This window comes from Salminus brasiliensis, chromosome 9 (genome assembly GCF_030463535.1).
Source record: "Salminus brasiliensis chromosome 9, fSalBra1.hap2, whole genome shotgun sequence".
Classification (NCBI taxonomy): Eukaryota; Metazoa; Chordata; class Actinopteri; order Characiformes; family Bryconidae; genus Salminus; species Salminus brasiliensis.
In genome coordinates this window covers 24,899,865-24,915,822 of record NC_132886.1, presented here as the reverse complement: position 1 = coordinate 24,915,822, position 15,958 = coordinate 24,899,865, and the positions used below count along the sequence as shown (strand labels likewise).

General features: G+C 37.6%; 1 protein-coding gene across 13 annotated transcripts in view; it reads right to left on the bottom strand.

Annotated features, from left to right (window-relative positions):
* The window catches only part of camk2d1 (calcium/calmodulin-dependent protein kinase (CaM kinase) II delta 1), a 91,248-nt gene that overhangs the window by 15,526 nt on the left and 59,764 nt on the right, over positions 1-15,958 (bottom strand). For all 13 annotated transcript variants that reach the window (XM_072687973.1, XM_072687978.1, XM_072687976.1 and 10 more), the window contains 7 exons: positions 13,981-14,083; positions 12,437-12,520; positions 9,296-9,390; positions 6,061-6,183; positions 5,209-5,292; positions 4,276-4,318; positions 2,534-2,568 (listed from right to left, as the gene is read on the bottom strand). In XM_072687973.1, the coding sequence (XP_072544074.1) occupies positions 2,534-2,568; positions 4,276-4,318; positions 5,209-5,292; positions 6,061-6,183; positions 9,296-9,390; positions 12,437-12,520; positions 13,981-14,083 (567 nt within the window). The remainder of the gene's footprint in view (positions 1-2,533; positions 2,569-4,275; positions 4,319-5,208; positions 5,293-6,060; positions 6,184-9,295; positions 9,391-12,436; positions 12,521-13,980; positions 14,084-15,958) is intronic.

Here is a 15,958-nt window from a genome sequence, read left to right as displayed (position 1 = left end):
GTTTAGCAATAGCACCACATGTTTGGTGTCACATGCATGACAGATGTTTAACTAGGTCTGAAAAGAGAAAAAAATAAAGTTAAGCACACCAAAACGCATCAAACGTCTCTGAAGAAAACAAGATGGAATCTGCAAAAGGAAATTAACAACAGAGGACATGTTCTTGTAAGCTATTCCGAAGCTATTTCCTGAAGGAAGCAAAGAACTCATTAATCACTTGAAAAATAATTTCCGTATTCTGGATACAACATGCCCCTGTTCTCCCAGCCTCCTTTTTCCTTTATAGTTCAAATGAGGTTAATCATTCCAGAAAAAAGGGTGGCACCCCACTGATGAACACTCAGCTTCTTTAAGTGATTATCTCTTACTAAGCGTATTTTTAGAACTGCTCATGGAGGCTGGAATTAAAAGAACAACAATCCCAACTCTGGTTAACACTCAACAGTAACAAATAATTGTCCCATATCATACATAATGGAATGATTTAAGCTTAACCCAATGACAACTTGCAAGCTAAGAGACTAAGAGATATAACTATATAAATACATGCATTTACATGAATAATTTTACATTTTATAAATCATTTTGAACATGTCATTTTGGAGCATTTCTATTGGTACAATAATCATTAACTTTTTAACACAATGTACAAAACAGTTTCCATTTTTTTCAGATGTATTTCCTAATGTATCATAATGCAGCTATTTCCTTTGGGGTCAAACTAAGTATTTCTAAAATGACAACTCTCAACAATATCTATCCAGTACCAGTTGAATGACACTCTTGCATTGAACCTGTTCAACAACAATAAATAAAGAAAAGAAATCAGATCTAATGGGTTGAGATAAATTGAGTTGAGATTAGTGGTTGAGATCTCCCGAAAACCCATCAATTTACCTTTTACCTTCATGTTAATACACTGGAATAAATACATTCAAATATATTTATTCCTTCTCGCTATGGGAAAATTACACACACTGACTTAGTATCTAAGAGGGGCGCTACAGGACCTATACCTTCACCCTAAACCTCTCACCATTAGAATCTCAGAATTGGACTTCCTTTTCTGCATGACGTAGCAAAACAGAAATAAAACAAGACGTATTGATATTTAACAGCTTTAACCACAATAAACTATGATCACCATTTTCACCTCTGCAAATTACAATGAGGAATTTCAGAGGTCCGTCCACTTGAATGGTGCTTTCCTGTCTTCTGACATGCTCAAGTAAACATACATACATTTTGAGGAGAGTGAGCACAACCCCCACTCCCAACACATCTAGAACTAATCCCAGTAAATGACACAGACTGGGATTTTTAACCAGCAGATGCCCAGCCTCCTGCAGCCGATTAAAACAGACTTCAAATGGATTAGAAGGAAATTTCCCAAAAGGCATGAAGTGTAAGGTGTTTTCATCATATTAGACCTGACTGCGATGAAGCGGTGAGAGAGAGAGAGAGAGAGAGAGAGAGAGAGAGAGAGAGAGAGAGAGAGAGAGAGAAAGAGAGGGAGAGAGAGACAGACCGGCAGAGAGGGCGAGAGCAGTGCTATTAGTAGTACTACTGGATGTATAAGTGTTAGTAGTATTAGTAGCAGTTATTACTATTATAATACAAATATATACAATTATTATTATAATTTCTATTATAACTACTACTACCACCACCATTTACTACTAGTAATAGTGGCAGTTTCAGTTTTATTATTAGTAATAATAATAGTAGTAGTAGTGGCAGTAATAATAGTAGTAATAGTACTGTTGTAATAGCAGCAATAGTGGTAATAGAAGTAATTGTAGTAGTAGTACAATGTGGTTGGTGTGGCGCAACAGATAACACCACTACCTGCCAGTGAGCTACCACACCATGTGGAATACTGGGCTTACCTTGGGCAAGATTCCTCACACTACATTGGCCCACCTCTATACGAGTAATCTTGTAAGTTGCTCTGGATAAGAGTGTCAGCTAAATGCCGTAAATTTAAATGTAGTAGTAGTGTAATAGCAGTAATAACAGTAGTAGCAGTAATAGTAGTGGTAATAGTAGTAGTGTGATAGCACTATAGTAGAAGGAGCAGTAATAGCAGTAGTAGTATAATAGTAGTAGAAACAGTAGTAGTGATAGTACTTATAGTACTGTAGAAGTAAAAACACTAGGACTAATACTGGGGGCACCATAGTAAATCTTTATCTGATTTTAAGTGAGAGGAGTGAAAAAATTGGGATAACTGAAAACTGATTTGCATTAACAGCATGATTCAGACGAAATTGCTAAAGTAATTAATGAATGAAAGCAAACAGCCACTAATTAACATCATGAAAATGGCATTTCAGTGTCTACTTGTATCTATTCACTTCTAGCACTGCTCAGAAAGACTAACAACAGACAAGACTTAGACAAGGCATAGTGGAAGTGATGTGTATGAAAATCCATTGAAACCACATCAGCTTATACCCATCCATCTTTTTTTATCTCTTTATAAAACAGCTCACTACAGAGATTCCACTATTGCAGTTTATCAAAAACCTACCTTTACACCGTCCGGCTTCTTGTATGGATTCTTGCCTGGGAGAGAGTGGAGAGGGAGATCAAATGAGAGAGATGAAGACGTCATCTATATATAACCTGTCAAGTTCTTCTCACTTAGTTCTGCACCCTTCTATTCGTGTTCACTCTAAAATTGTACACAACAAAAACAATATGCTAGTCTTGCTTAACGGCTAAATGTTTTATCTTTAACCTTTGGAGATCAGTTCATTATCTACTGACCTAGCTATTCACAGTAACTGCAATTTTGACCAGTAGTGCCCAAACATTTGCATGACACTATACATATCCACAGACAGACCCCCACACACACACATACACTAGTTCACTCTGCAGCAGGTGGCCAATTAGTTGTGCACTTCTCTCACACTGGAGTGGAGGTGGCGACAGTATAGAGACAAAGACGCTTAAAAGGAAGAAAATAGCTTGTGAATGACAGAGTAATTTATGTATTGCAACTATAATTACCCAAACTACCTTGCAATTATCTGCAGAAATCTGAGCTTCTTACAGTGCAGAGAAATAATGAGTTACGCACACAAGCACACACACACAATGTCAACAAGCTGCTAGTCACTGGCTGACATTTTTTGTAAAAGATGAGAAATCCTAGAATCTTGCATTCATACCCAGAACTTACAGATCTTATTTAGAAACATTCAATGTTGCATGATTTTCCATTTCTGTTAACGTGCCTTTAACACTGACATATCTAACGGAGCTCCGTACTGACTGGCTACCCTGTATTGAACCTTTGTTCATGATGTGGACCATTTAATATAGACAAATATCACTAAAAATCACATATTAATATTAATTTCCCATTTAATCCCATTTGTGCCCATTTCATGCAGATTAATAACAATCATACACAACAAATACTCGAAAACCAGAACCAAACATCTCAGTTTCCACAAATTACTTAAAATATGTATGAATTAACTTTTGGTTCATTCATACATTTGGTTCATCAACATGGTTGGTCTTAATAACACTATGAAGTACATAATGTTTATTCTAGCTTATAGCTAGAGCTACAACATTATTTACTAAAATAAAAAAAAGGTTAAAATAATCTATACTGTAAAATCCTTTTTTGGAGTATAATTTAACAATATTTTAAATCTAACATCAACTATAGGCTATATTTTGGAAACACTATTATTTTGATGGTCTCTCTTACATGCTTAGTAGGTGACCAGCTTACCTTTAATCTAACATTTACTTTAAATCTATTAAATCTAACTTAAAACCTGAACATATTTTACCCCAACCAACATTTGTTTTGTTAAACCTGTTTAACAATTTTTTCTTCTAATTTAAATGTACTTTTTGAAAACTTCTAAAACAACACATAGGAATATAAAAAATCAACTGACAATATTTTATAATTTTTTTAATGGCCCTATTAACTACCAATATCTCATCTTAGGGATTACTGAATCTTACAAATATCAGATGCAGTTTGTGTGCCAATATCTGCCAATATCTGCCCCAGAGCAGTTAAGACGCATGCATGTCTATGTACAGTCCTGGAGTAACTTCTCTATAGATCTTGGGTAAGAACCTTTTCTATTAGTCTGTCTGAATGATGAATTCAATAGCCCATCATGCTCTACATGCTCAACGCATTTGTATATGGTAAACAACTGTTAAACAACTGACACACACAGCATCAGCACATTAGAAATACAAGACAGAAACAAACAAAGCTTTGTATCTTACTAGAGAAGGTCTTTGTGGCAAGCATGGTGGTCAGGATAGCACCCTGTAAGAGACAGCAGAGATGAGGAGAGTGAGAGAGAGCAAAGTTTAACTGGTTTAATTCATAACTGTGTTGAACATTAGGCTAAGACAATAATTAGACAATAATCCAAGAAGGTGAAAGTCCATTTGCTTTCTAAGGTAGCCATTTGAAAATGATGCTTTTTTTTTTTAAAATTTTTAATTCATATAAATGAAAAAACAATAAACAAGCATGATTTTAAATGATACTGAATAAAGCCATCAGTTCAAAAACTGCTAAATGTTAAACAGTTCTATGTGAGGAGAAGTGGTCATTTTGTTCAAATGATAATACTTTTACTTTTACCATAGTAAAGTATATTAGTGAGGAACGCAAGCTGTTTTTTTCTCAGTTACATTTTAGTTATTTTAAACCAATGCGTAGAATAGAGCCTGAATAAAGCCTCACTTCCAATGCTGTGTGTAGTCAGAAGTTCCAAAACTATGTAGCAAGAAGTTACTCAACACTTCCTGTTATGTGAGCTGCTACATTTGCACTTCTACTTAAGTTGTTTTTAAAGGTACTTTTATTGTTTTAGCTCATTGTATTTCTAGGCTCCTTTGTATTAATTGAGACCGTCGGCTGGGTCTAGCACTGGCTTCGCTACAAAGCCAACGTCTCCACACACCACAGTATGTATAAAGAAACAGATTTCGTCCCCATCCATCAGCCCTGAAATGTTCACCTTATCTTTACAGCTCTGAGACTGTTTGGTGGTATAGAAATGTGGAAGAACACTCAACCGTAATGAAGGAAGTCTCTCCAGTTGGACTTAAAGCAACGCCAAGGTCAGGTCCTCATTATGTGTGTGTGTGTGTGTGTGTGTGTGTGTGTGTGTGTGTGTGTGTGTGTGTATGTATGTGTGTATTCACCTTAAGTTTTCTTCTGGCATTGAACTTCTTCAGGCATTCCACAGTCTCCTGTCTGTGCATCATGGACGCCACTGTGGAGCGTTGCTATAGAAACAGAGAAATTAGTTAAAAGCATGGGTATTTATATATAGCCAGTGTGGTTATATATAACACATGTAGGCGAGCTCTTACAGTCAAATGTGTAGGTGTATGTACTGGCAGAACTAAAAATGTACCAAATGTCACAGCGTGCTTTGAAGGCACTGAAAATACACAAAGCCAATCAGTAAGAGGAAAAACACCACATCAACATAACCAGAAGACGCTTTGCAGAGGAAGGACTTAGGGAGAATAATAAGCCTGATGGCCTGCATTAAAAGATTGAAATGGAGCCTGTTAATGAGTCCCTCACATGAGATGGCTTGACGTTCTGTATTAGGGTTGCTCTGGAAGAAAATGCTGATATTGGTTTGTAGTGTATGTATGTATGTATGTATGTATGTATGCAGGGGTTAATGATATCCCTGCATGGTACCGCAATAAGTACTGGATTTCAGCAGTGCTTCCAGAACCTTGGACAAGTCCATGTTTCATTAAAATGAATTAAATCAATAAACTGAATTAAAGTTTCATAAAAAAGGGATTTCTCATGGGCTCTCGGGTGGTGCTGCTGTCAAAGCTTCCGCCTTATTTGCCTTATTACCTGACTGACAAGGCTGTGAGAGCAAAAGAGCATAAATAGCCCTGTTTAATTGGATGTAATAATGTGCAATAAAATATGAAATGAAAAGAACTCATTGCTTCACTCTTCTCATTGTTTCCAACCCCTATATGTAAAGTGTAAAAAGCCAGACAGAGCCTTTTTATACATACGCAGATCCAAGGGTGTTTAAGGGCCTCTGCAGCAGTGATGCGTTTGGCAGGGTTGATGGTCAGCATCTTATTGATTAGATCTTTAGCCTCTGGGGTTACGGTGTCCCACTCAGGAGAAGGAAACTGCAGATAGAATACACACAGAATGTCACTTTTTTAGATTTACAGACATATTTAGTGCAGCCAGACTGTACTGATGCTTGTGTAAGACAGTACTGGTAGCCTATGCTGTTAGCTGCTGACACTGGGCCCACTGGTTAGCCAATAACAGATGAAGATGCATCTGTCTGCCTTTAACAGGACTTTACTGAGCCCACCGCAGCTTTTGAGGGCCTAAAACTGTACGAATATAGGCATGGCATGGTGTCAAATCTGTTTGAGAAATGCGCAGCTTATTGTCAGTGAGGTACTGCATAAAACAGGTGGGGAAGGACTGTGCAATTATATATTTGACCAATCATGACTGGCCAATCGCACCACAGCAAAGCAACATATCCTCACTGCAAGTTTCAAACTCCAAGTTTCTGTTTCGGTTTATTTAGTTCTTGTGGATGAAAACCCCTTTTTTAAAATCAGTTCCTGTTTTTCTTTTTGGTTCCCATCGTCGGTTTCAAGTCCGTATCACCCTGCGTCAACAAATCAACAGACAAACAGGCAGAGATGACAGGGACATGTCACTTCCTTATGTAAACCAAGGGTTAGGCCAAACACAGCGTATCAATGTGACGGAGCGATCTTTAGGCGAGTCATCAACTGTGCACCGTGCAGCTTGATTTAGGGCGTTTCAGTGTTTCTTTGCTAGCGCAGCGACGGGAAAAGTACGCCTTGTGCAGCTCAAAACACGCAAAAGGCATGTACTAAGTCTTTTAATTATTCATGGGTGTGTTTTGGGCTTAACATCAATAAACCAATCAGCGTGTCATTCCCAATTCCCTTTAAGAGCCATGTGCAGTCTGACTTTGGCGGATTGCTATTCCAGTGGCGCATCATGCACGGTCTGGGAGGGCTTGCTGAAGTGGTGGAGCGTCCCGCCTCTATAATAATACTATTTAATTTTTTTTCAGTTTATTGTTGATGTAAAAGTTTGCATAGCTTTCAACTGGCTGCGCTACGAGTTTGTGCACTTCTGTGTGTCCATGTGTGTGTAACAAGCAGGGGTGTATGCACGCTGGGCCAGCAATTTGCTGCCAAGATAGCACTGAGCGTCTGACTATTGATGTCTGCATAGATTGTTTTTAGTCAGTGGTGCACCTGTGTTTTCCGTTGCCAAGATCATAATACACCAGAAATGTACCTGAACACACCTCATTTTGAGACCACCACGCCCATCCGCAAAGATATATCATTGCCTAACGACGCAGACGGATGGCATGAAAATAGACTGTTGCCGGGGTGCAAGACAGCAAGACAGCATCGTGGTGCGCCTTATGAGGGGTGTAAGATTGGCCTAGAACATTGGCCTATTCACTCACAGCACAGAAGAATAAACCACTCAAGTGTTACAGTGGTTTTACCATGCTTAAGGGGCTTTACTGGGCAACATGTGTATCAGAACTCTGTAAAAATGGCAACAAAACATAAAATGATGAAATATATTTATAAAATAATGTATTATTAATAATAATCAATAAAGAACTTTCCGCTCAGCAGTGTTGCTTGTTAACAGATGGCTATGGATACCGAGTAACATCAAAGAAGTTCACTGAACACTTAAAATGTGTGGCATGATGTTTAAGTCATATTCATGAAGTTATTGTGGTGAGCTTCTCCCTGATTAACGCAAATTTGATAGCTTTTTTCATATTGTGGAGGATCTATACAGAATTCAGTGAATGTGGGGCCTCAAGTGGTCCACTGTCACTATGACCAGAGGATCGCTAGTTTGAATCCCGGTCATGCTGCTAGCTACCGGCAGCCGCAGCCCCAAGAGAGCACAATTGGCCTTGCTCTCTCCAGGGTGGGTAGCTTGAACTTTCTCCCCACATCACTCCAGTGCGGTGCTGGCCGGCACTGCCGTGTCTGCTGGTCGATGCATCTGAGCCGGGTACACAGCGCTCTTCTCTGAGAGCGTTGATTGAGAGGCGATGGCTGGCTGCACACATGTTGGGGGAGGTGTGTCAGTCTTCACCCTCCCAGTGTCATGAGAATTGCATGTGATAAGGGGAGAAAATGTATGGGTTGGGTAATTGAAGAAAAAATAATCTGTAAAAATCTGAAAAAAAACATCCTTTGCTCAGCCAATCAGATTTAAGAAAACAGGAGATATCCCATTTTACAACAGAACAAATACTTTCACTCCTACAAATACTTCCTTATACCACACACTCCAGCTGTAACGTGATTAGTGTGAGTTATTAACAGTTTAACAGATTAGAGACTTTTCTATTTCCATAATGGTTTTCTATTTATGCTAAATGATTACTCTGCATAAAGTTACAGTTAATGAACTGTGGAAAGTACAGGCACAACTTTCAGCCTGGAGATAGAAAGAGGAAGCTGGCAGAGGAACAGTAAGTCTGAGGGTTTGGGAAACTCTTAGAGACACTTTAATCCAAGTTTAATCTCAAAGCTTTGAGACAAAGCCAAGCTGGACGAAAGCTGCTGTGCTGGCCGAGGCACATCTCTCTCTCCCTCTCTCTCTCTCTCTTTGCTTCTGAGACCCACCTTCTGAACAGGCCGGTGGAAACCAGGCACAGGACGGGTTTTTAAAAAGTGTGAAAGTGTGCATGATATGGACAAAAGTATAGGGACACCTGGTCATTTATTGTTTCTTCTGAAAATTAGTGTTTATCCTGCTTGTGTTGGAGTAACCGTCTCCACTGTCCAGGGAAGGCTTTCTACTAGATGTCGGAGCACTGCTGTGAGGATTTGATTGCACTCAGCAACAATTGTGTTAGTAAAGTCAGGATGTTGGATGATCACCACCTCACCTCATCCCCATCTCCCCAAATTATCTCTAAAGTACTGAATGGAGCACCACCATCATTCCAGAGACCACAGTTCCACTGCTCCACAGCTCAATGCTGGGGGGCTTTATACCCCTCTAGCCTACGCCCGGCATTAGGCATGGTGCCAATTGGTTCATGTTTATCTGCTTCAGAGAGTCCTATTTTATTGAAAATACATCTCTATGGGGACAAGACAAGCTGTATGTGCATTTGCATGCATATACAGAGAGAGAGAGAGAGAGAGAAAGAAATGTGTGTGTTTGTGTGTGCAGTGCGAGGAGGCTTACATCATATGCACCAGCCTTGATCTGCTGATAGAGCCTGTGTTGGTCCTCATCCCAGAAAGGAGGGTAACCCACCAGCAAGATGTACAGGATCACACCTGTTGACAACATTACAAAGATGAGTCACTAATATAACAATAAATCATATAAATCATTATACCATACACACTTACTGACAATATCCGTGTTGGACCACTAAACATGTACGCATGTACTTCCTTCATTAAAATAAATCAGGTGAGCTGTTGGGGGAACTGAACACATCTATATAGTGACTAAATGTTAACAGAGAGGTCTGCAACCAGGCCTGTGTTACTCAAACTGTATTACTCAAAGTATCCATAATTTCTAACCTATATTTCAAGCATTTTACTAAAACAAGAAGTTTATTATTTGGATTTTGATAAATTAATTCTTCATCTTCAAAATAAAAACATTTGCTTAATAATGCATCAGTTACTGGTGTGGTTTCACAGCAATAACACTGTAAGCCAGTTTCTCTGACATGAATTAAGCCAAGTCTTAAACTACATTGCAGTGCCAAAACAGAATCACTGTAGAACATACTTTTTAGTCTAGGCTTAGGTTTAAGATAGGACTGGTCCATCATCTATTGTTCTTGTCCTTGTTGAGTTTTTTATGAAATGATATAATTTATGTGTTGTCAAGCAAGCGTCATATTGCCATTTTTATTTTCACAAAACTCACAGCTTGTCAAAAGCAGAAAAAGAGGAAGAAAGTGGAAGAAAGGAGAGGGAGAAAGAAAGACAAGAAGACTAAATACTTGTTTTGGGGTCATGAGCTTAGCATCAGTTCTCAAACTCTACTCCCACAGCAACATACTATAAAGTTGCAAAAAGATGGGATTAGAACTGATGTCAGGTAAAACTGAACGGTTGAACATGTTTTTCTGTTGTTGTTGCTAAAACTAGGCACCCAAATGAACTTATTTCAACAGAATAAGTGGTTCTGAATACATGAGAAGGGCAATTCGCTGTAGTTCGCACATTGTCAACCTGTTGCTTTGCCCTGCACCGCTGGCCAAACATCGCTGTGATGATACATTTGTTGTTCTGCTTAACCATCTGTCAGTCTGACAGGTGCAGCGTTACGGTGGACAACCGTGAATAAGAGGAGAACACAGAAGCAATGTCTAAATTCCTCCTAATCGCATGATTAATCAGGAGATTCAAATGAAAGCCATTCATCAGTGGTCCACTGCAGCAGATCTGCAGGCATTTAATAAATCATTTATTTTAGGAGCAACATTAGAAAACGAGAATGTGTGACTAATAAGCTGATTGGGTTTAAACAGAGAAAATCGAATAAATGCTTTTATTATTATTATCATTGTTATTATTATTTTCATTAATAATAATAATCATTATCATAACGACGAGAAAAGTACACCTTGTTAAGAAGTTAAGAAGGTTTTTTTCTTGTAAGTTGCCTCTCGCTATTATATATAACCGACATATTTATCCATTTGGGTTCTGTTAGCCTTTAACAAGTGTGTTTTCCCAGATCTTCATTAATACCCTTGTTTTTATAGCGGAGGAGGTACTTTTATCACAGCTCCCATTATTTTATCCTATTATTGTCTCCTCACAATCACCATGGAGACGTTTCTTTAGTTTCAGAATCCATCCCTTTTCTCTCATATGTGAAAGTGAATACAATAGAGCTGTGAGCTAAGGGAGCCTCTCCACTGAGGATCAAACACTCAGATGAGTCAATTATTTGCACTGTGTACACAATACAATCGCGGAGAACACAATCCCCTCCACAGTCTAAGAGTTCCACAACCTTCCAGTGCATGTTTTCACAAACAGCAAATTCCCTATATTATCCCATCTGTCAACGTAACCTTTTAACATTAGCTGGTGAACTAAATTGCAGAAATGTCACGGCCACATCCATATTTTTGTTATTGCTGTCCTACACAGTTCTGGATTTCACTCAAGAACTGGGAATTAAACTTCCTCCTGCTATTCAGTGCTATTTCTCATGTAAATGTGATGTAAAAAAGCTGAAAATTTCTATTCAACTTTTTTTCCATTAAACAATGGGGATGACTATCTTACTTTATTTTGTGTAGAACTTCGGTGCAACAGTGGATCCATTGTTATAGAGTTCAACCACAGTGATAATAAACAAACAGTCATATAGTATGCTCTGTTTGAGGATGTCACAATAATTGGAAGAAGAGGAGAATTACGTTTTGAACAACAGTTTTACAAATACAATAAAAAAAGATCTGAGAGCTATAAGGCACATATAACATATATTCACCACCTTCCATAGACAAGGACCTGTATCTATGACTGAAGATGCTAAATTAAAGCAAACATACACTCAAACAACCATATATCTATGCACCTTTAACCACAGATGCAGGTCCTCTTCTTTGGATATGATGCCTCGCGGCACTCCAAATTTTTTGTGGTGTTGGAAAGCTTGTTAGTTAGCTCTGTTTTAAATAGTGTTTAACTGCATGTTGGCATGTTGAGTAAGCACAGTGAGCTACTTGGTCAGTGTCCACAGCAGTAGTTCTAATCTAATTCTAGAAATTCTAATTAATTCTTCTAAGGTGGAAAAAACAGATCCATAAGGTGGTCATTAACAGATGAATTTAAATATTGCTCATCTACTGCCCTGTTTTACAATATATCAATATATCAATATATCTAATAAGGCAGTGATCTCTTTTCTGCCCATTTTCTTTTAGCCTAGTTTAGGTGCAATTACATATTTTGCTATAGCAATGCTGCAATGTCCTTTGGGGCCAGGATAGTACTTATATTATATTCTATTCTGTTCCTATTAGTCTTTAAAATAATGAATTATTTGCAGGTTTAAAAGACTTTAAGTCTGACAGCGAAAGGGAGTAATGACCATTTCACTCTATAGTATTTTACCCCCTCTTTTGTCTTACTGAGCAGTTGCAGCTTTCCAGGATAAGCAGGGGGAAATTAGAGGGGTTAAAAATATAGGTTGCTGGAATACAACACATCCCTCATCTTGGTTGTTGCCATGTAAACGCCAGAGCTCATGGTTGGTATAAAGAAGGTTGGTATTGTTGGTACTGTTAAAACAAATAACCTGTTTTAAAGACCTGAAGGCTTGCTGATGTGGAATACATACCGCAGGCCCACATATCAACTGGCTTCCCATAGGGTTCCTTCCTCAACACCTCCGGAGACAAATAACCAGGAGTCCCAGCAAAACCTTAGAGACAAACAAAAGTATAAATTAAAATACATTTTGCTGGAACCAAAGTTGAAGGTCCCTGCCACCGCTCAGGTGGTCTATAAAAGTTGTCGTTCCCAAAAATGAGGAAGACTTTGAGTTTTTGGTTCAAGGAATGATTCTTTGTGTTGAATATAAGCAAGCCTGTAGGTTTAAAAGACAAAGCATACATGAGCTATTACTAAATAGTTATAAGAACTAGTAGAACTATGAACTAGTAGAGCTGTAGAACTATGTAAATATAAAGAATGTCAGGGCTTTCAGAGGAGGGTGGGATTTCTGATAAGACTGGTCAGAAAACGAGACTGAATACCATAAAACATCCACATAAAAAGTCATGGTGATATCCTAACCAAATGTCAATGTCAATTCCAAACACAAGGATTTGCTGCTAAAACACCTGGGCCTATTGCATGGTCAGATATCAAGAGACTGTCAATTGAAAAATTCCTTTTCAGTCTTTGGTCTTGAAATGAGCAAATGTAGATCTTTAGAAGGCTTGTGTCACCCATTGGCTTACAGTTCTAAATGAGGTCATCAGATTTTAAAACACCTATGTCAATATTTTTACCACATCTACCACTTTAATTTCATCATATGCCAAATACTCCGCAATGAAAATCACGATCAATATTACTTACTGCTTGTGATTACTTCCAAACAATGATGAACTGACTAGAAAAGGTCAGGAATAGATTTATTCACCCAGATTTTATACATGTAGGAAATCATGATCTAGATTGATGGCCCAAAACAATAAACTGTGATGTTTCAAATGCGGTGGCTGTATATAAATCAATATGAATGTGATCTTTTGAACTGCACATAACCATACAACCATATATAAAAAAAGATGAATAATGAATGGCTGTGTGAACTTGTTTTTCTTCTGTGTATATCGTAATGAAAGCTGAGATGCCATCACTGCCCATTACTGTTGCTTGATAGCACGCTTTACAGAATAACCATTCCCTCTGAGGCCAATTATAAAATCCCAGAAAAGAAGCATTACAGAAAGCATGGTAATGTTGATGTGTGATCATTTCCAATGGAGGAATAAATGCGGGGGTTCATGCTGATCCATCTAAACTTCACTGAAGGATTAAAAAAATTAAAAATAAACACAAAGAATGAAGAGAAGTTTGCTATATGATTATTAGGGCTGTAACAATTACTCTCATATAAACACAAAATAAACTGAACGAATTATTTTATGCTGATTCTCAAGTTGCTTGTTTTTAAAGCCTTGTTTAAGAATTTAATTTATGCAATGCATTATCTGAATCTGTAGATTGTCTGATTATTAATACAGTAGAATAAACAGTGCAAGCTCTAACAACCTCACAGTTATATACTGTATAACAGAGTAATTTAGATTAAAAATAAACACAATGATGTCTTAAAGAAGCTGTGAAATGAATACATTGGCAGATACGTACCAAACCATGCCTGCTGGTCTCCCTGCACCTCAATGGCCAAGCCGAAATCAGCCAGTTTAACAGCGGCTCCTTTTAGTTTGCTGGCTAAAAGCAGATTCTCTGGCTTTAAAGACAGAACATTAATTCAACATAAGACAAAAAGTCATGTGTTGCACTTTGTATATAGTTGTATGCAAAATTTAGGCTCCCCATATCTAATGACAAACACATTTTGTTGATTTTCTAAAACTTAAATATGGCATTTTTTTACTAATTCCTAATTTGTCATATTGTAAATTTGATTTGCCTTTTTTGCAGTACGTTACCCTGCATAAATAACCCTTATTATGCTTTACAATGTACTAAGGCTTGTTTTCTGTAGGAGATCTTAATTAAAACTAGAAAATCAACACCATGTAATTAAACCAGGGGTGCCTGATTTTTTGCATAAAACTGTACAGACAAATTATGTAGATTTTTCTTATTATACAAGACCTGGGTCAATAATGAAAACAGGCTTTACCACTACCAAAACTTTACTGCCACAAAAAGGCATAGATATACTCAAGGGAGGTGGGAGGGTCATTTCCATTATCTCGATCTACTCAGCAGTCTACTCTATCGCTCAGCAGTACAAAGGGGATCATTACAATAGTGTTTTACATGGATAATAAAGTCTTTCAGAGATCTTCTCGGCTCCATTTTTGACCCAGGCCATGCTTAGCAGTCAGTTTTGTCCTCAGGGTTATGCATCGTTATTGCAAACAAAGCTGAACAAGTATGAACGGTGTTATCACCAGTGTTCAAATTTCATCCTAATTCAATGAGGCTTCTTATGACAATGAAGACAAAGAACAGGTGCACCCGGTAACACTGCACCACAAACTGAAGACCATCTCAATTCAATAGATTCTGAACTGAAGCTGTTAATGGACACTTGTGCTTACCTTAAGAAAGAAAATTCTAGACAGAAATCACTGCATTTGTGCAAGAGATTACTAGTCATTATATACAGTATTGTGCAAAAGGCTTGGCAAAGCAACTAAAAGCATTTATCTGAGTAATAAAAAATGGCTAATAAGCATATGCTTGTAAAAAAAAAAAAACATGAACATATAAATACGTTATATACATTATATGTATATATTATTACACAATGAATAATTTTTTTTTTGTTTTGTGGAAATATAGGAAAAAGATAACCTCTGCTTTTATGTCATTGTGACAGATAATCTTTCATGGATTTTGGTCTTCTCAGTGACCAGCTGGTATAATGTGCGCTTAGCTAGCTGTAGAGGTTGTAGTAGGGTCTGGCAGGGTGGGCTTTTAGCCTAGCACCCACCTATGCATCTTTTTGCTCAGCTGCTGCACACAAATATCTACAGGGAGACGTCCTTAGATCGGCCCTTCTCTGAACTGTGCTTTACCCAGTCAACTAGTGCTAGCTTTTAGCTTTTTAGGCCTCTCTTTAACATTCTCCCAAAGTATAATTGCTTAATGTTCAATTTTACTATGTGTAATAATTAAAAATGTTCTATTTTTCTATATATGCCTTTTTATTTATTCATAATGCAGCTATTTCTGGATTTCTGAATTTCCCTGTAAGCAACCTGCAATAATCTTACTATGTACAATAACTTTCTCTATTTTTTTTATATATATGTGCTTACCTATTAATTCTATTCTATGTATATTTTTATGTCTGTCAGTGCTGTCTGATCTGTCTATTTGTCTAGCGTAATTGTTATATTTGCACACTGGAGTCTTGAGAAACGCAATCTTGTTTAGCTATGCACTCTTGCTGTATAGTCAACATGACACTAAAGTTCACTTTGACTTTGGCTACTTATTATATAATATAAGTTATTTGCATTTATTCAAATTTTAGCAAATAGTCCCTTATTGCTTATCCGAGAAAGCTTTAAAAATATGGTTTTCTGAGGTGAAGCCTTTTGCACAATACTATGTTCATGTATATACCTGTTCATGTATATCGTCA